This window comes from Dendrobates tinctorius, unplaced genomic scaffold (assembly GCF_039654945.1).
Source record: "Dendrobates tinctorius isolate UK_male_01 unplaced genomic scaffold, ASM3965494v1 ptg000085l, whole genome shotgun sequence".
NCBI classification, from domain to species: Eukaryota; Metazoa; Chordata; class Amphibia; order Anura; family Dendrobatidae; genus Dendrobates; species Dendrobates tinctorius.
In genome coordinates this window covers 7,810,431-7,827,008 of record NW_027361753.1, presented here as the reverse complement: position 1 = coordinate 7,827,008, position 16,578 = coordinate 7,810,431, and the positions used below count along the sequence as shown (strand labels likewise).

Below are 16,578 nucleotides of genomic sequence, written 5' to 3'. Positions count from 1 at the left end.
TAATGCCAACCACTATAGCCCCCCAAAACTAACCATCTTTACTGCATAACGTGTTCCATAGTACCCCCATACCCTAAAGTATGGCTGTCACAATTTGTCACCCCACATAATGACAGCTAGTTTCATCCTTTAAAGTAGCTCCAACCTCTTCAACTAACTCCCTTTAAATTTTCAAAGAGTACCGACTGGGTGGGTCAGAAATATCCCATGGCTTGATTGACCAATAAGCAGAAGCGGTCTAGCCCTGCCCATGAGGAACAGGCTACCGTTTTCAGTGACTGGTAGTCAGAGAAAGACGGAAAACAGAAGATGACGCATACGGTCAGGTGGCATAACAGGGCTGGACACGGCTTATAACTGGTAGGATGGTATTTCGCCATTAGTTCTCAGAAACCCTAACGCAAATAGCAACAGAGCAATAAGCCTCAATCTGAAGGATGTCACTGAAGGAGCAGCCATAAAGGAGTATTCCCAATTTAGATATTTGTTCCATTTCCAAAGAATATTCCATGAAACCTGCTAAGCATAGATCCCACCAGGGATGTAACTATAGAGGGTGCAGGAGCTTTGGGGGGCTTCTTGGTCCATATGTGGAGACCAGTTCTACTAGAGACCAGTGAAACTTGGGATCCCAGTTATATAATTTGCATTAGGACCAAAGAACGTCAAATTAGGTGACGGGTTCCCACCTCTGGGACGATGTGTCTATCTTCACAATGGGGGTTCCATGGACAATTAAAGGGGAGGAATCTGTCTCCATTCACTTTAATTGGAAATGTAGACATTTTGCTAATAGAATTGTATTGAAGTGCAGGTCCTGGTGGATTTTTGTGGGATAATTTTTCGTTTTTATAGGGGTAAATATACTTGGAATTTCCATAAAGAATAACATGTTTATAGCCAAGCAGAACATTCGCAGAGACATAAAAAAAAAATGCTCCATCTCAACAGCTCTTCTAATAAAACCCTAACGCATTGCCTTCATCACGTAATAAACATTTTTAAGCCCTTTACGAGCGACATGTATTAATCGCACGCCGCGTCGTACTCCTTCCATCCTCACTCTGCAGGATATTGCTGATGATTATTAATATTGCGGTCTCGTACAAATGGCTCGGGTCACATCCTGATCAATCCCAATAAAACTAGGCAGGCTCGCAGGGTTTTTTTTTTTTTTCCTTCTTCTTTCTTTTCGCCTCTTACAATGGAACAATTTAACATGTGCATAACCGAGACTGATATTGTTGATCTCCGGGGTTTTACAGAGGTCACTTCTTTTTATTTTATTGTAAATTCAATACAAGCTCCTAAGTGATAGCGGAGTAGAAAAAGAATGCGGCCATTAAACCGTGAGGACGTGGAGAAGCTATTTTATATGGGAGGGAAGGAATTTTATCTTTTTTTTTCTCTCTTTCATTCTTATCCTAAATTTAAATCTAATAAACGTAATAATTATTTCAGCACCACCGATTGACAGTCTTTATACAAGCCTCCGTCATGTTATCGCCGGCCAGGAACGAAAGGCTCGACATTAGCGTTAAATTCAAGAAATAATAAAGGCGAAAAATAGTTTGTGGTGCTTTATGAGATACTTCCACGAAAAATTGGAAAAACTGTACACACAGCACATTATATATATATACATAATCTCCAATTATGTGTGTGCGTGTATATATTTGCATATACTATATACTCACAGATCCATGGATATGCACACACATCTATCTATACCAAGCACGTATGTGTATATATATTTACATGTGCATTCATAGATATGTGTGTGTGTATATATATATATATATATATATATATATATATATATACACACACATACACACACACACATATATATACACACATTCATACATCGATATATGAATGCACATGTAAGTGTGTGTGTATATATTCATAGATCTGTGAGCATATGTAAATTTGTACACAGATTTACACACACACACCTACCTATCTATATATACATACATATAGACACATACTATATATATATATATCTCTATCTACACACACACATACACACCACACTATAGATACATGTGTGTGTATATCCATAGAAATGCGAGTATGTGTAAATATATACAGATATACGCACAAACACCTACTTATCTATATGTATTATACACTCACACACGTAGTTCTTCATGAGGACTGGTATGTACCTGTGAGAATTTGCACCCTGTTCTTAACTGTGCTGTAATTCTACTGTGTTATACATATATATATATATATATATATATATATATATATATATATATATATATATATATATATATATATATATATATATATATATATATATACACACACACATATACACTCACTGGCCACTTTATTAGGTACACCATGCTAGTAAGGGGTTGGACCCCCTTTTGCCTTCAGAACTGCCTCAATTCTTCGTGGCAGAGATTCAACAAGGTGCTGGAAGCATTCCTCAGAGATTTTGGACCATATTGACATGATGGCATCACACAGTTGGCGCAGATTTGTCGGCTGCACATCCCTGATGCGAATCTCCCGTTCCACCACATCCCAAAGATGCTCTATTGGATTGAGATCTGGTGACTGAGGAGGCCATTTGAGTACAGTAAACTCATTGTCATGTTCAAGAAACCAATCTGAGATGATTCGAGCTTTATGACATGGCGCATTATCCTGCTGAAAGTAGCCATCAGATGTTGGGTACATTGTGGTCATAAAGGGATGGACATGGTCAGCAACAATACTCAGGTAGGCTGTGGCGTTGCAACGATGCTCAATTGGTACCAAGGGGCCCAAAGAGTGCCAAGAAAAAATTCCCCACACCATGACACCACCACCACCAGCCTGAACCGTTGATACAAGGCAGGATGGATCCATGCTTTCATGTTGTTTACGCCAAATTCTGACCCTACCATCCGAATGTCGCAGCAGAAATCGAGACTCATCAGACCAGGCAACGTTTTTCCAATCTTCTACTGTCCAATTTCGATGAGCTTGTGCAAATTGTAGCCTCAGTTTCCTGTTCTTAGCTGAGAGGAGTGGTACCCGGTGTGGTCTTCTGCTGCTGTAGCCCATCTGCCTCAAAGTTCGACGCACTGTGCGTTCAGAGATGCTCTTCTGCCTACCTTGGTTGTAACGGGTGGCAATTTGAGTCACTGTTGCCTTTCTATCAGCTCGAACCAGTCTGCCCATTCTCCTCTGACCTCTGGCATCAACAAGGCATTTCCGGCCACAGAACTGCCGCTCACTGGATTTTTTTTCTTTTTCGGACCATTCTCTGTAAACCCTAGAGATGGTTGTGCGTGAAAATCCCAGTAGATCAGCAGTTTCTGAAATACTCAGACCAGCCCTTCTGGCACCAACAATCATGCCACGTTCAAAGGCACTCAAATCACCTTTCTTCCCCATACTGATGCTCGGTTTGAACTGCAGGAGATTGTCTTGACCATGTCTACATGCCTAAATGCACTGAGTTGCCGCCATGTGATTGGCTGATTAGAAATTAAGTCTTAACACACAGTTGGACAGGTGTACCTAATAAAGTGGCCAGTGAGTGTATATATACATATACACATATATATACATATACACACACACATACTTTTTGGAAAAAACCGTAAAAACCAGGAACATTATTTTATTAATTACCACTGCAAGTGACGTGCGAGAAAAAAAAAAAAAAAGTATATAATAAGCATTTGTATTTTATGTCATTCTTTTTAATGTGGGGGACAGGGGTTGCAACGATAAAAAAAAAAAAACTAAAACCCAAAAAATTGTAATAAACAACATTAAATATTATTCTTCCTCCACTTGTCAAGATGACGGCACATTAGGGCTTCAGAGTGCAGCTGGGATATACAGTAAACTGATTTCAGGGGAGGTAAGTTTCTAGGAAGCGAGATCTGGGCCGCGGTGGCGGAGCAGTGCTGCCTGTGCTTTCCCCGCAATGCCATGACAGACAGACTGACTGCCTCACATTAATTCATTTCACACCACTGCTATCGATCGGGCAGGCTGCTCCCTGGTCTCTCTCCACACATTGCCTGTCTGGCTGCCTGCATCCACATCAGCACATACACACAAAGGCCAGCGCAGGATAACCTTTTACTTGCCGTTAAAGGAGACACAGATTTTGTGCCTCTTTTTTTTTAAGCAACGCCAAAATCGAGAAGTAAATGCTGAGGCTGAGTCTCTGGCAGACATGTAAATGTTTTATTAATATTAGCAATTTTGCTTTTGAGCTTTCTACATTAGGGCCCTGTATTTGCAGCAATTCCCACATCTGCTTTTATAGATTATTTCGTTTCTTTATGGCCACAATGTAGCACCAGTATTATCGTCACATTGGTGGGCTCAGACTGAAGAGGGCCTCTGTGAAAGAACGGTACATGGGCCCCTTTATGCTTCAGTAACACAAGCTCTTGCGCCCCTATGCGGATTTGCACGTTGCACCAATGTTATGTCCATTCCCCGCAGCAGTGGTTCTACCAAACTCAGAACACCATGCTATATGCATTTTGAAGTCAAAGAAGAGGGGAGAGATGAGAAAAGTAAGAATGAGAAGCAAGGATACATGCAGACTGTGTTGTTGCTTTCCAGTAATTGTTTTATCTCACCCCAACAACTGCTTTGACAGCTACACCACACCCATGAGTTTGGGAAACTTACACAAAAAGACCAATATTTCTTCTTTATTTTTAATTGGGAATATGTCATTTAATGCAGATGTGCACCTTTAGTAGACAAATCATTGTATAACTGGGCGTTGTATTTACAGCAACACTCTCATCCGTATGTAGAACCTAAATCTCTCCTTTATGAAAGACAATAAAAGGTTGCTACAGACATACAAAAATATGAAGACAAAAAGTCATTATGAATACATTCCTAAATATCTGTGCTTATAGTTTGTTAACTGGACAGGTGTGTCTGAGCATGTGCAGTAAAAAACTTTCTGAAAGACTGTGGACAGCAGTGTGAGCAGTTTCATCTTACTTCAGCACCCCTGGTATTTCCAGTATTACATGAGTTTGACAAGGTGGACAGCAGTGTGAGCAGCCTCTTCTAGCCTCCATATCCCTGATATCTCCATTATTAGATCAGCTAGACAGGGTGGACAGAAGTGTGAGCTGCATCTTCTTACCTCAGCACCCCTTATATCTACAGTATTAGATCGGATACAGGGTGGACAGCAGTGTAAGCAGCCTCTTATCTCAGCAAGCCTTGGTATCTCCAGTATTAGATCAGCTATACAGGGAGGATAGCATTGTAAGCCGCCTCTTCTTAGCTCAGTACCCCTGGTATGTGAAGTATTAGACCAGACAGACAGGGTGGACAACAGCGTGAGCAGCCTCTTCTTACCTCAGCACTCCTTGTATTTCCAGTATTAGATCAGACAGACTGGGTGGACAACAGCGTGAGCAGCCTCTTCTTACCTCAGCACTCCTTGTATTTCCAGTATTAGATCAGACAGACTGGGTGGACAGCAGTGTGAGCAGCCTCTTCTTACTGGAGATCCCAGGGATGCTGAGGTGTTAAATCAGATAGTGTAGACAGTAGTGTGAGCAACCTCTTCTGCGCAGCATCTCTGGTATCTCTAGTATTCAATCAGATAAACAGGGTGGGAGGCTATGTGAGCAGCATCGACTTACTTTAGCAACCCTGGAATCTCCAGTTTTAGATCAGACAGGGTGAACGGCAGTGTGAACAGCCTCTTTTTAACTCAGCACCCCTAGTATCTTCAGAATTAGATAACATAAGGTGAGCAGCTTCTTACCCAAGCCACACTGGTATCTCCAGTATTAGATCAGATAGTGTGGACAGCAAGGTGAGCAGCCTCTTCTTAGCTCAGCACCCCTGGTATATCTAGTATTATATCAGATAGACAGGGGGGAAAGCAGTTTGAATAGGCTCTTCTTCGCTCAGCACTCCTGGAACCTCCAGTATTCGATCACATAAGGTCGACAGCAGTGTGAGCAGCCTCTTCTTATCTAGGCACCCCTGGTTTCTCCAGTATTAAATCAGATAGACAGGGTGATACTGATATTAAACATCCTCAAAGGCTCCTGTCCTATTAACCCAGTATGGGTTTCTGTCAGTGTGACAAGACTGCGGTTATTTTAATGTACTAGATTGATTATCTCCGATTTGCTGATTAAAGGTATTTAAGAATTTTTTTTTATGAGGGGGTTTTGTTTTTGAATACATAGAGAAAAATTAAAGAAAATGGCGAGCAACTGATAAAACATGAAACTCCTGGAACTTGCAGTAAAAACTGTCCTCAAGAGGGGTGGTCCACTCCAACATGACAGTCAGTTAATAAGAAAATATAACAGAAGTGATCAAATTTCCTGCAGCTCCACCACAGGAAAACTAAAGTACTACATGGTGCCCAGTGCTTTATATGTAAGACTCAGATGTGCTGGGTCCTCCAGAGTAACAGAGTCTCCCTTACATTAACTCTGACGTCCTCTCGGGATATTATTAGACGTACAGATGCAATATGTTATATAAGTCTATACTATAAAAGTGTTAGATTCTTTGCCAAAAATTAATGTAAACTTACGTGACATGATGGTGTCGACATACTGAGGCAAATACGGTGCCCAGGAATCGATGGTCTCCTTACGTCCCGACTGCCCAATCCGTCGTAATTCTGCTAGTAATAAGGCTTGGGCGGCTTCCCGGACCTGCAACCAAGACATGGAGAATCAACCCACAGTGTATGTTCTGCATTGTGATTTGATTTCCTTCTATATAGTCATGTTGATTGAGAGCACCACGTCACACTCCTTGCCCCCATCCACCAAGGATACAGGTGGAGATTTAATACAAAGGTGGCCACACACGTGTTCAGCCATCTCTATTCAGGTGCTCTCGAGTTACCGAAACGTCAGGCGCTCGGCTTACCATTCTGGAACCGAGAACATAACCTGGAATCAAATAATTACTATGTTTAGCTCACAGAGCATTGCCATGCACTGTGGCACGTCCAAAACACACACACAAAAAAAAAAACTAAGAAAAAGGAGCAGAAACAATGCTTCCTTCTGCACAGGGTTAAAAAAAAAAAAGACACTATTTGGCCTTCGTTGGGTGAAGACAATGGATGTATATGTGGATGTGACTTCAGACGTGAGAATCATCACAGTGCGACTGTACGCTGTGACAATTCCCCAGTGTAGGCTCCTGGAGTGAGTGAGTGCATAATCGCAAGCATTTGATCTGCATACATGCAGTCACATGCCGACTAAACAAGCGTGTTCTCGCTCAATATAAGTGAATTGAGCGAGAATGGACACGTCTAGTCGGAATGTGGCCGGAAGTATGCAAATCGCTTATTTACAGTCACACAACAGCTCACGCCCGTCACCGAAGAATCCTAACAGTGTGCACTTGAACCGCAACCCTGGACACCCCCCCTTAAGTATTGTAAACCAACCGGGTTATCAGCGCTGCGCACTTATTATGTTTAAAGGCCCTTTTATACAAGCAGCACGTTCACGCTCTACGCATCAAAAACTGTTGTCCACAACGAGAATTATGCAGGTCGCAAAAAAGATGTGATTAGATGCAAAATTTTACACAAACCAATAACTGTGCAATTACCTAGAAGAATAAAAGAAGGCGAAGGACGGTCACCAAATATTGATGTGGTTTTGTTCATTCACTTTGCAATTCATAAAAATAAACTATTAACACTTTTTCTACACCTGCCTAAAAGTTTTGCCCATTACTGTACATAGAGGTACATGGTGCTCAAGGTTCACTGTGACTCGGAATTGTTGCCTTTCATCAAATGTAAGCAGGATACACATCTCAGTATCCAGAGACAAGACGATCCTTAATCTGCTTCATTGAAAGTAAAAGACAAACCGAGGCTGCGGATGACCAATTATAAATGATTTGTCTGTGGGAGAAGATCATCACTTGGCTTTGGCACATGGAGACTTTACCATAAGAGAGTGAGGAGCTGATATCCAATTAAGCTATGAAGTGGTCAGACAGACAGGACACTGCTGTGGGTGCGATATGGAGGGCATCAAGTCATTCATTAGGTGGACTTCCTCTATCACCGAGGGTTAAATGTGTGTGCAGTGCTAACGTCGAGTGGCCGAGGTGGATGGCATTGCCAACCGCACACCCCGGCCCTTCTCTTACTGGACTGCAGATCTCTATGTAACATTTATGACTGCTACATATATACTCATTAAGAATATTGAAAATTAGAGCACACAGGAAGTGGAGGCGGGCCTGTGTCCCGCCACAGGAAGTGGGGGCGGGCCTGTGTCCCGCCACAGGAAGTGGGGGCGGGCCTGTGTCCCGCCACAGGAAGTGGGGGCGGGCCTGTGTCCCGCCACAGGAAGTGGGGGCGGGCCTGTGTCCCGCCACAGGAGGTGGGGGCGTGCCTGTGTCGCGCCACAGGAGGTGGGGGCGGGCCTGTGTCCCGCCACAGGAAGTGGGGGCGGGCCTGTGTCCTGCCACAGGAAGTGGGGGCGGGCCTGTGTCCCGCCACAGGAAGTGGGGGCGGGCCTGCGTGTCACCACATGAAGTGAGGGCGGATCTGTGTCACGCTACAGGAAATGGGGGCCAGTAACAGTCATACTAAGCAGGGACAGTTCTCAGTTTCAATATAGGAAGTGGTGGCAGGTCTCTGTTTCACTACAGGAAGTGGAGTTGGGAATGTCTCTGCTTTCCTGTCACACTGTACACAGGGAGGCAGGGTTTCAGTTTTAGGCCATTGGCAGACACAAAGCATGCTGGGAAGTAAGGCAAATTAATGTCTAGCACCCATAGTGCCTGCAGAATGGCAATAAAGAGGAACTACCACCAGGAAACGAGTGGAAACTTACCTATTATAAGAACCAGGGCAGCTCCTGGACATACTAGACAGGTATGCGCGGCCAAAGCAGCCTTCATTTGTTGTTTAGGTCAGAGACAACAAGGATATGACTTGACTTGTTTTGGCTGTTTTTTGTTCTTGAATGTTGTTCATGAGATGCAAAACCACATATTAAAAAAGGGTGGTCTCATCAAGAGACAACCCCTTTCAGAATGAGGCCCCAGGGGCGATCACCTGATCGCTCCATGACGCAGTCCCGGTAACAACATGGCAGTTATAAAACTGATGGATGTGATTTAGAAATCAGAACTGTACTCTCACCTCCAGACACCGGTCCTGCCACCTTCTTGCCAACATTTCTAGCAGCGGTGGTCTGAACATTTCCAGCCCCAGCAGATCCGGCAGCATAACGCAGTGCATAGCGGCCAACTGGCTCCATCCTGCAGAAATAAAATAAGATGTCAGAATAGCAATTGTTTCATACAGGAATGAACAACCCTTTCCTGCACCCGGTATATCTCTATTCAGGCAATGTCACCCAGACATTACACAGTGCTGTGGGAAGCAAAGGAGGACACCCATAAAAGTGTTGTGAGAGGTGCACTGCAACTTTTGACGCTCGGTGCACCCTTGGTGTGGTCAGACATTTATGTGCACCTTCCAACTTCCTTGTTTTCCATCTATCTCCATCCTTCTCTGGCTCTATGAAGCCAGAGCTGTCAATCAAAGAGGGGAGGAAGGGGTGGAAATGGATGGAAAACAAGCAGGTGGGAAGGTGCACTTAAATGTTTGGCCACACCAAGGGTGCACCAAGCACTTGTAACTGGTTTGAACAGTGATTATGTGCTGATAAAGCCCCAAAAAATAATTTTAAAGATAGAAATGACTGTGGGTGTGGACATCTTAATGGGTGGAACCTATAGTACCAGCTATTATGAAACCGCGCCACACCTTGGGTATATTGGGTATTGCAACTCAGCATTATTGTTTTAAATGGGGTTGATCAACATCATCCAATCACTGGTTACCAATATGATAACCCAAGGAGGCCTCCGACAACCCTAGTGTGTCCTCACTTCCACACTGCTACACTTTTTCCCATGCAAAACATAACAGTTCAGTGGGTTTGCGGTGTACTGGATATTTACTGCTCTTGAAAAACTCAATGGTCTTCTTGTACCGAAAGATTCTCCCCCCACTGCTATTCACCTGTCTCTAGAAAGGAGATAAGCAAAGGTGACAACCTTACCTGCACACTTAAGGGGGGGATTTACAAAACTGGTGTTTCATATGAAAAACTTAATTGGGCCAATGCTATTAAGTAACCCACAAGTCTTAATAAATTTGGAAGATCTTAGGCTGCTTGCACCACAAGTTGAAATTTGTGCCAGCCATAGGCAGTATGATGCCATTTTTTGCATAAAACATGGTAAATCTGCCGACCTGTGGTTGGTCTTGTAAGTAGACGTGAGAAAAATGATTGGCGGGATCCTGATCTAGAGGCCACGTCAGAAGATTGTGACTCCTGATCCAGACCCCTGGGAACCTTCTGATCAACAGAGTCATCATAACATCATGCTATGGCAACGATGACGTCACTCCATGGCAACGATGACGTTACGCCGAGGATGCTGGCAGGCAGCAGCAAATTCACAGTGCTTTGGTACAGCAGATAAGGACTGCTGATGCGGCCGATAGAGCAGAGACCAGTGAATAATACTGTCTCAACTCTTCTTGCAGCTCCTGCTAAGTGCCGCCCACTTTTCAGAAAACAGGTGATAAATTGGAAAAAGGTAACAATCTTAGAGACTGGTGTAGATGTGTTAAAGATGCAATCCAGCGGAGACGTGATAACTGTTATATAAGTATGTGCGACTTCACTGAAACTGGGGACCAGTGTCTCCTTTTTCTCTCCTGGATTCAAAACCGCATCCAAGAGTTGAACGAAGCAGCAGGTTGCACGTGCGCCCTGCAGCGGATCCAGGTTTATGTCACTTAAAGTGTACCTTTTTATGATAAAACCCCTAACACGTCTAGCATATTGGTGGAAGTTCGGTTCCCAAGATTGATGCAAAAAAACCTCAGTTACTGCATAAGCTCATAGTACGGGCCAAGAGATGATTTCTCTGTGCACGCACTCATGTCCAGGCTGGAATACCCCCTTTATAAATCTCCTTTTAAAGGGGCTTGGGTGCAGCTGTAGAAAATGCTCTCCCATGCAAGGACAAGATGCCAGGGACAGCTGTAATACAACCGGGCTCTAATCCCAATGTAGCCCTAGATGCCTTTCCCTTTAGCTCAGCATCAGTTGGGGGTCCCCAGTGGTCGATTCGCACCATCCATACCGTGATGACATATATAATTGATAAACCTTCAATGCATATCATGGGGAAAAACCTGTTTAATATCTCAGTGTGCAGCTTCGAGTCAGCAATCTCAAGGATGTGTCTTATTAAAGTGCTGCCCTGCATACAAATACCACATTCATCTCTTATTGGCGGTGCAATTCCCCGTACATACCCCCCCCTTAGTGTTCTTCGGCTGGACAGTGGAAGAGAATATTAAACTCCCAACCCCCTGGGAACGTGCATACATGCTAACAATATTTTCTGAAGCCATGATGACGACTCCGACATGGAGACAGTAAATGAAAAACTATCACAGTCAATGATTTCCTTGCTGTGCCTGTTCCCTTAACCCAAGATACTGTGAGAATGGAAGCGATGAAATCAAACAAAACCCTTTAAAATGTTGCTTCCTGGGGGGACAGACTATAGAGTCTATACTGCCTGCTGGTGATAAGGCAAAGAAATGGACATGCACCGTAAATCAATGGACATTCCTGCACCACTCTCCCACCACTACCACCTCTTCAATGTAGAATCCCCTCACCGATGTGGTTGATACAGATTTCACCTGCCCTGGAAACCTTTCCCCGTGACTATACAGACGTCACATCTAAAGACTTGAATTCCCAATCTTTGATCCAGGCAAAGATAATTCTGCATGGTGAATTTGTGTACACCCAGCAGGTACTCTGGTCTGTCTGTGATAGATTGAAGGCAGCCCGGAGTGGGAAAACTCAATGCACCCAAAAAATAATTGCATTTTTTTTTTCAAAAGCATTTTCAGAACAAAAAACTGCATATAAAGGAGTTGTCGACTAAACAACCCTGACTCATAGTAGATAGATTTCTGAGCTTGTGTGTGGGCTATAAACACGTTTCTGGCCCATCCATAAGGCGGCATTTACAATGTCCGATCATAAAGCACAAACCTTCTCAGGAACGCTCGATTCCCAATAGTCGGCTGGTGTAAGTAAGATGACGGTCACCCTATGAATGCGCAAAATGTTTCTTAGTTGAGTGAAATTATTTTAAAGCTTGCTAAGAAAAAAAAAAAAAGCGCATTCTCGGCAGCACATTGTGCTATGTAAACACAACATGTGCTGCCGAGAACGACAACAGTCTATGCGCCCTAAATATGCACATGGGAAGTGTGGTCGGCCCATTTACGCAAGCTATTACCTTCGATCAGCAAGCATTTCGTCGATCGGTGGTGGTTTAACCCTTCATGACCCAGCCTATTTTGACCTTATTGACCAGGCCATTTTTTGCAATTCTGACCAGTGTCCCTTTATGAGGCAATAACTCAGGAACGCTTCAAAGCATCCTTGCGATTCTGAGATTATTTTTTCGTGCGCATATTGGGCTTCGTGATAGTGGTAAATTTAGGTCGATAATTTTTGCGTTTATTTGTGGAAAAAAATGGAAATTTGGCGAAAATGTTTAACATTTTGCAATTTTAAAATTTTGAATTTTTATTCTGTTAAACCAGAGAGTTATGTGACACAAAGTAGTTACTAAATAACATTTCCCACATGTTTACTTTACATCAGCACAATTTTGGAAACAATTTTTTTTTTTTTGTTAGGAAGTTATAAGGGTTAAAAGTTGAACAGTGATTTCTCATTTTTACAACGAAATTTACAAAATCATTTGTTTTAGGGACCACCTCACATTTGAAGTCACTTTGAGGGGTCTATATGGCAGAAAATACCCAAAAGTGACACCATTCTAAAAACTGCACCTCTCAAGCTACTCAAAACTACATTCAAGAAGATTATTAACCCTTCAGGTGCTTCACAGGGACTAAAGCAACATGGAAGGAAAAATGGACATTTTAATTTTTCCAACAGAAATTTTCTTTTAGCATCAATTTTTTTCATTTTCACATGGGCACCAGGATAAAATGGATCCTAAAATTTGTTGGGCAATTTCTTCTGAGAACATCGATACCTCAAATGTGGTCATAAACCACTGTTTGGGCGCACGGCAGGGCTCAGAAGGGAAGGAGCGCCATGTCACGTTTGGAGAGTTCCTGTGTGCCTAAACATTGGAGCTCCCCCACAAGTGACCCATTTTGGAAACTAGACCCCCCAAGGAACTTATCTAGATGCATAGTGATCACTTTGAACCCCCAGGTGCTTCACAAAGTGATTTGTAAAAAAATAAAGTACTTTTTTTTCACAAAAATTTTCTTTTAGCCTCAGTTTTTTCATTTTTACATGGGCAACAGGGTAAAATGAATCCTAAAATTTGCTGGGCAATTTCTTCTGAGAACATGCATACCTCAAATGTGGTCATAAACCACTGTTTGGGCGCACGGCAGGGTCAGGAAGGGAAGGAGCGCCATTTGACTTTTTGGAAAATTACCTCCAATCGTTAGCAGACACCATGTCGCGTTTGGAAAAGCCCCTGTGTGCCTAAACATTGGAGCTCCCCCACAAGTGACCCCATTTTGGAAACTAGACCCCCGAAGGAACTTATCTAGATGTGTGGTGAGCACTTTGAACCCCCAAGTGCTTCACAGAAGTTTATAAACGCAGAGCCATGAAAATAAAAAATTATTCTTTTTTTCTCAAAAATGATTATTTAGCACGCCATTTTTCATTTTCCCAAGGGAAACAGGACAAATTGGACCTCAAAAAGTTGTTGTCCAGTTTGTCCTGAGTAAGCTGGTACCCCATATGAGGGGAGAGAACCACTGTATGGGCACACAGAAGGGTTCAGAAGTGAAGGAGCGCCATTTGACTTTTTGAATGGAAAATTAGCTCCAATCGTTAGCAGACACCACGTCGTGTTTGGAGAGCCAGTGTTCCTAAACTTTGGAGTTCCCCCACAAATAACCCCATTTTGGAAACTAGACCCCATAAGGAACTTATCTTGATGCATAGTGAGCACTTTGAACCCCCAAGTGCTTCACAGAAGTTTATAACGCCCGGGCCATGAAAATAAAAAATCATTTTTTTCCCCTCAAAAAATGATTTTTGGCCCACAATTTTATATTTTCACAAGGGTAACAGGATAAATTGGACCCCAAAAGTTGTTGTTCAGTTTGTCCTGAGTACGCTGGTACCCCATATGTGGGGGGGAACCACCATTTGGGCACACGTCGGGGCTTGGAAGGGTAGTGACGTTTTGAAATGGCAACTTGATGGAATGGTCTGCGGGCGTCATGTTACGTTTGCAAAGCCCCTTATGCTCCTAAACAGTGGAAACCCCCACAAGTGACCCCATTTTGGAAACTAGACCACCCAAGGAACTAATCTAGATGTGTGGTGAGCACTTTGAACACCCAAGTTCTTTACAGAAGTTTATAACGCAGAACCGTGAAAATAAAAAATATTTTTTTCCCCCTCAAATTATTTTTTAGCCCCTTTTTTTTATTTTCACAAGGGTAACAGGAGAAATTCGACCCCAAAAGTTGTTGTCCAGTTTATCCCGAGTACGATGGTACCCCATATGTGGGGGTAAACCACTGTTTGTGCACACGTCAGGGCTCGGAATGGAGGGAGCACTGTTTGACTTTTTGAACGCAAAATTGGCTGGAATGGTGGCGCCATGTCGCGTTTGGAGACCCCCTGATGTGCCTAAACAGTGGAAACTCCTCAATTCTAACCACAACCCTACTCCCAACCCACCCCTAACCCCAACTCTAACCCTAACCACAACTGTGGGGGGAGCGGAGGGAAGGGGAGGGGGAGCAGATCGTGACTGCAGTGGTCGATCGCTGCCGTCAGTCCGTGGCGGGGGCCGATCGCCCCCGCCAGCCGGTGTGGGGGGATCTGATTCGTGTTTCCAGCCATGTTCGATGCTACTGCAGCATTGGCCATGGCTGGATTGTAATATTTCAACAAATTTCATTGGTGAAATATTACAATCGTACTGTGCATGCACCCACCAATTTCCAAGATGGCGGCGCCCATGATTCGGGACGGCGGGGCACCAGGACAGCCAGAGGGACACAGGAGATACCGGGGAGGGTGAGGGGGGGGAATCGGACTGCGGGGGGAACGGAGGAAAGGGGAGGGGGAGCAGATCGTGACAGCAACGGACGACCGCTGCCGTCAGTCCGTGGTGGGGCCGATCACCCCCGCCAGCTGGTGTGGGGGGGGGGTCAGATTAGTGTCTCCAGCCATGCCCGATGCTACAGCAGCATCGGCCATGGCTGGACTGTAATATTTCATCAAATTTCATTGATGAAATATTACTATTGCTCTGATTGGCTGTTTCACTTTTAACAGCCAAAAGAAAAGGGGGAGACAGGGCGCTTCCAATGCGTAGGTCTGTATGGAAAGTAGATGAGTGCACAGCAAGTGTTAGGCTCACCTGATAGGGTTGTGAGAGTCAACACCAATAATCGCATAAAACAGCTGCAGCAGTCTGCACGAGGTCCAAGGACTTGGTACAAAGAGAAGGCTGGTAGTGCAATAAGAGACTGCGCTGCTGTGGTAGAATTCAAGGTATCTTTATTGCCAATGCGTTTCATGAGCCAGTCCCAGCTCACTTCATCAGGGCATGTTCAGGGTGGCACATGTTAAGGAGCTGAAACTCCTAAACCCTTCATCCAAGTTTAATGTGGATACCCTCAAATGAAAGCTGAATGTCAGAACTTCAACTGCATCTGAATTGTTTTGTTTAAAATTCATTGTGGTAATGTCTAGAACCAAAATTAGAAAAATGTGTTCTGTCCAAATATATATGGACCTAACTGTACATTCACCGCTTATCTCAAGTGAACATTTGCGACATCCGTCCAATTTAAAAGGGGGGTAAATTCGATCTCAATTACTATGGCAGCCAACATACTGCACTGCTTTAGATTATGTCACATTTGGGTGCACCAATAGGGGTCTGCTGCTGGGACCCCCAGTGAATGACGTTTCGACTAACGGACGTGTGGCCAGACGTAGTTACAGGTATTACAGGTACCTTCTGCCTCCTTCACGTGACAGTAGTACAAAAACAAAGCGGCAAGACACGCGCCCATTGTGTGGAGTTTATCTCCAGCCAGAGTGCGGCACCGGGGCGTCCGCTGAGATTATGCTTGAAAGAGATCTCACCCAGGGATAGCGAGGCAGATAGTAAAGGTCACTAGTTTATCTGCGGCTGCACATTCGAGGGACTCAGAAACTTCTGATTGTATTGATACATTTATAATGAAGGCCAGCAGTAACTATCACTAGACGATGAATATTTGCTCTTTACGCTTCTCCCTGAAGCCTTCAATGTCCAAAAATTCAGAACTATTTTCAAAACTTTCTTTAGGTTCAACTAATTAAAAAAGAAAGTCCATCATCAAGAGAGGGCAGGGTTTGGCCAGAGTCACCTATAACAGCACAGTATTCTTACAAATGCCAGGGATAGGGATTGCTTAAAGACGATAAAAGGAGGCAT

The 16,578-nt window shown here is 43.7% G+C and overlaps 1 protein-coding gene across 9 annotated transcripts in view; it reads right to left on the bottom strand.

The window, feature by feature from the left end:
* WDR7 (WD repeat domain 7) overlaps nt 1-16,578 on the bottom strand; it is a 402,328-nt gene that overhangs the window by 220,117 nt on the left and 165,633 nt on the right. For all 9 annotated transcript variants that reach the window (XM_073584835.1, XM_073584827.1, XM_073584830.1 and 6 more), the window contains 2 exons: nt 9,161-9,279; nt 6,563-6,686 (listed from right to left, as the gene is read on the bottom strand). In XM_073584835.1, coding sequence (XP_073440936.1) covers nt 6,563-6,686; nt 9,161-9,279 — 243 coding nt within the window. The remainder of the gene's footprint in view (nt 1-6,562; nt 6,687-9,160; nt 9,280-16,578) is intronic.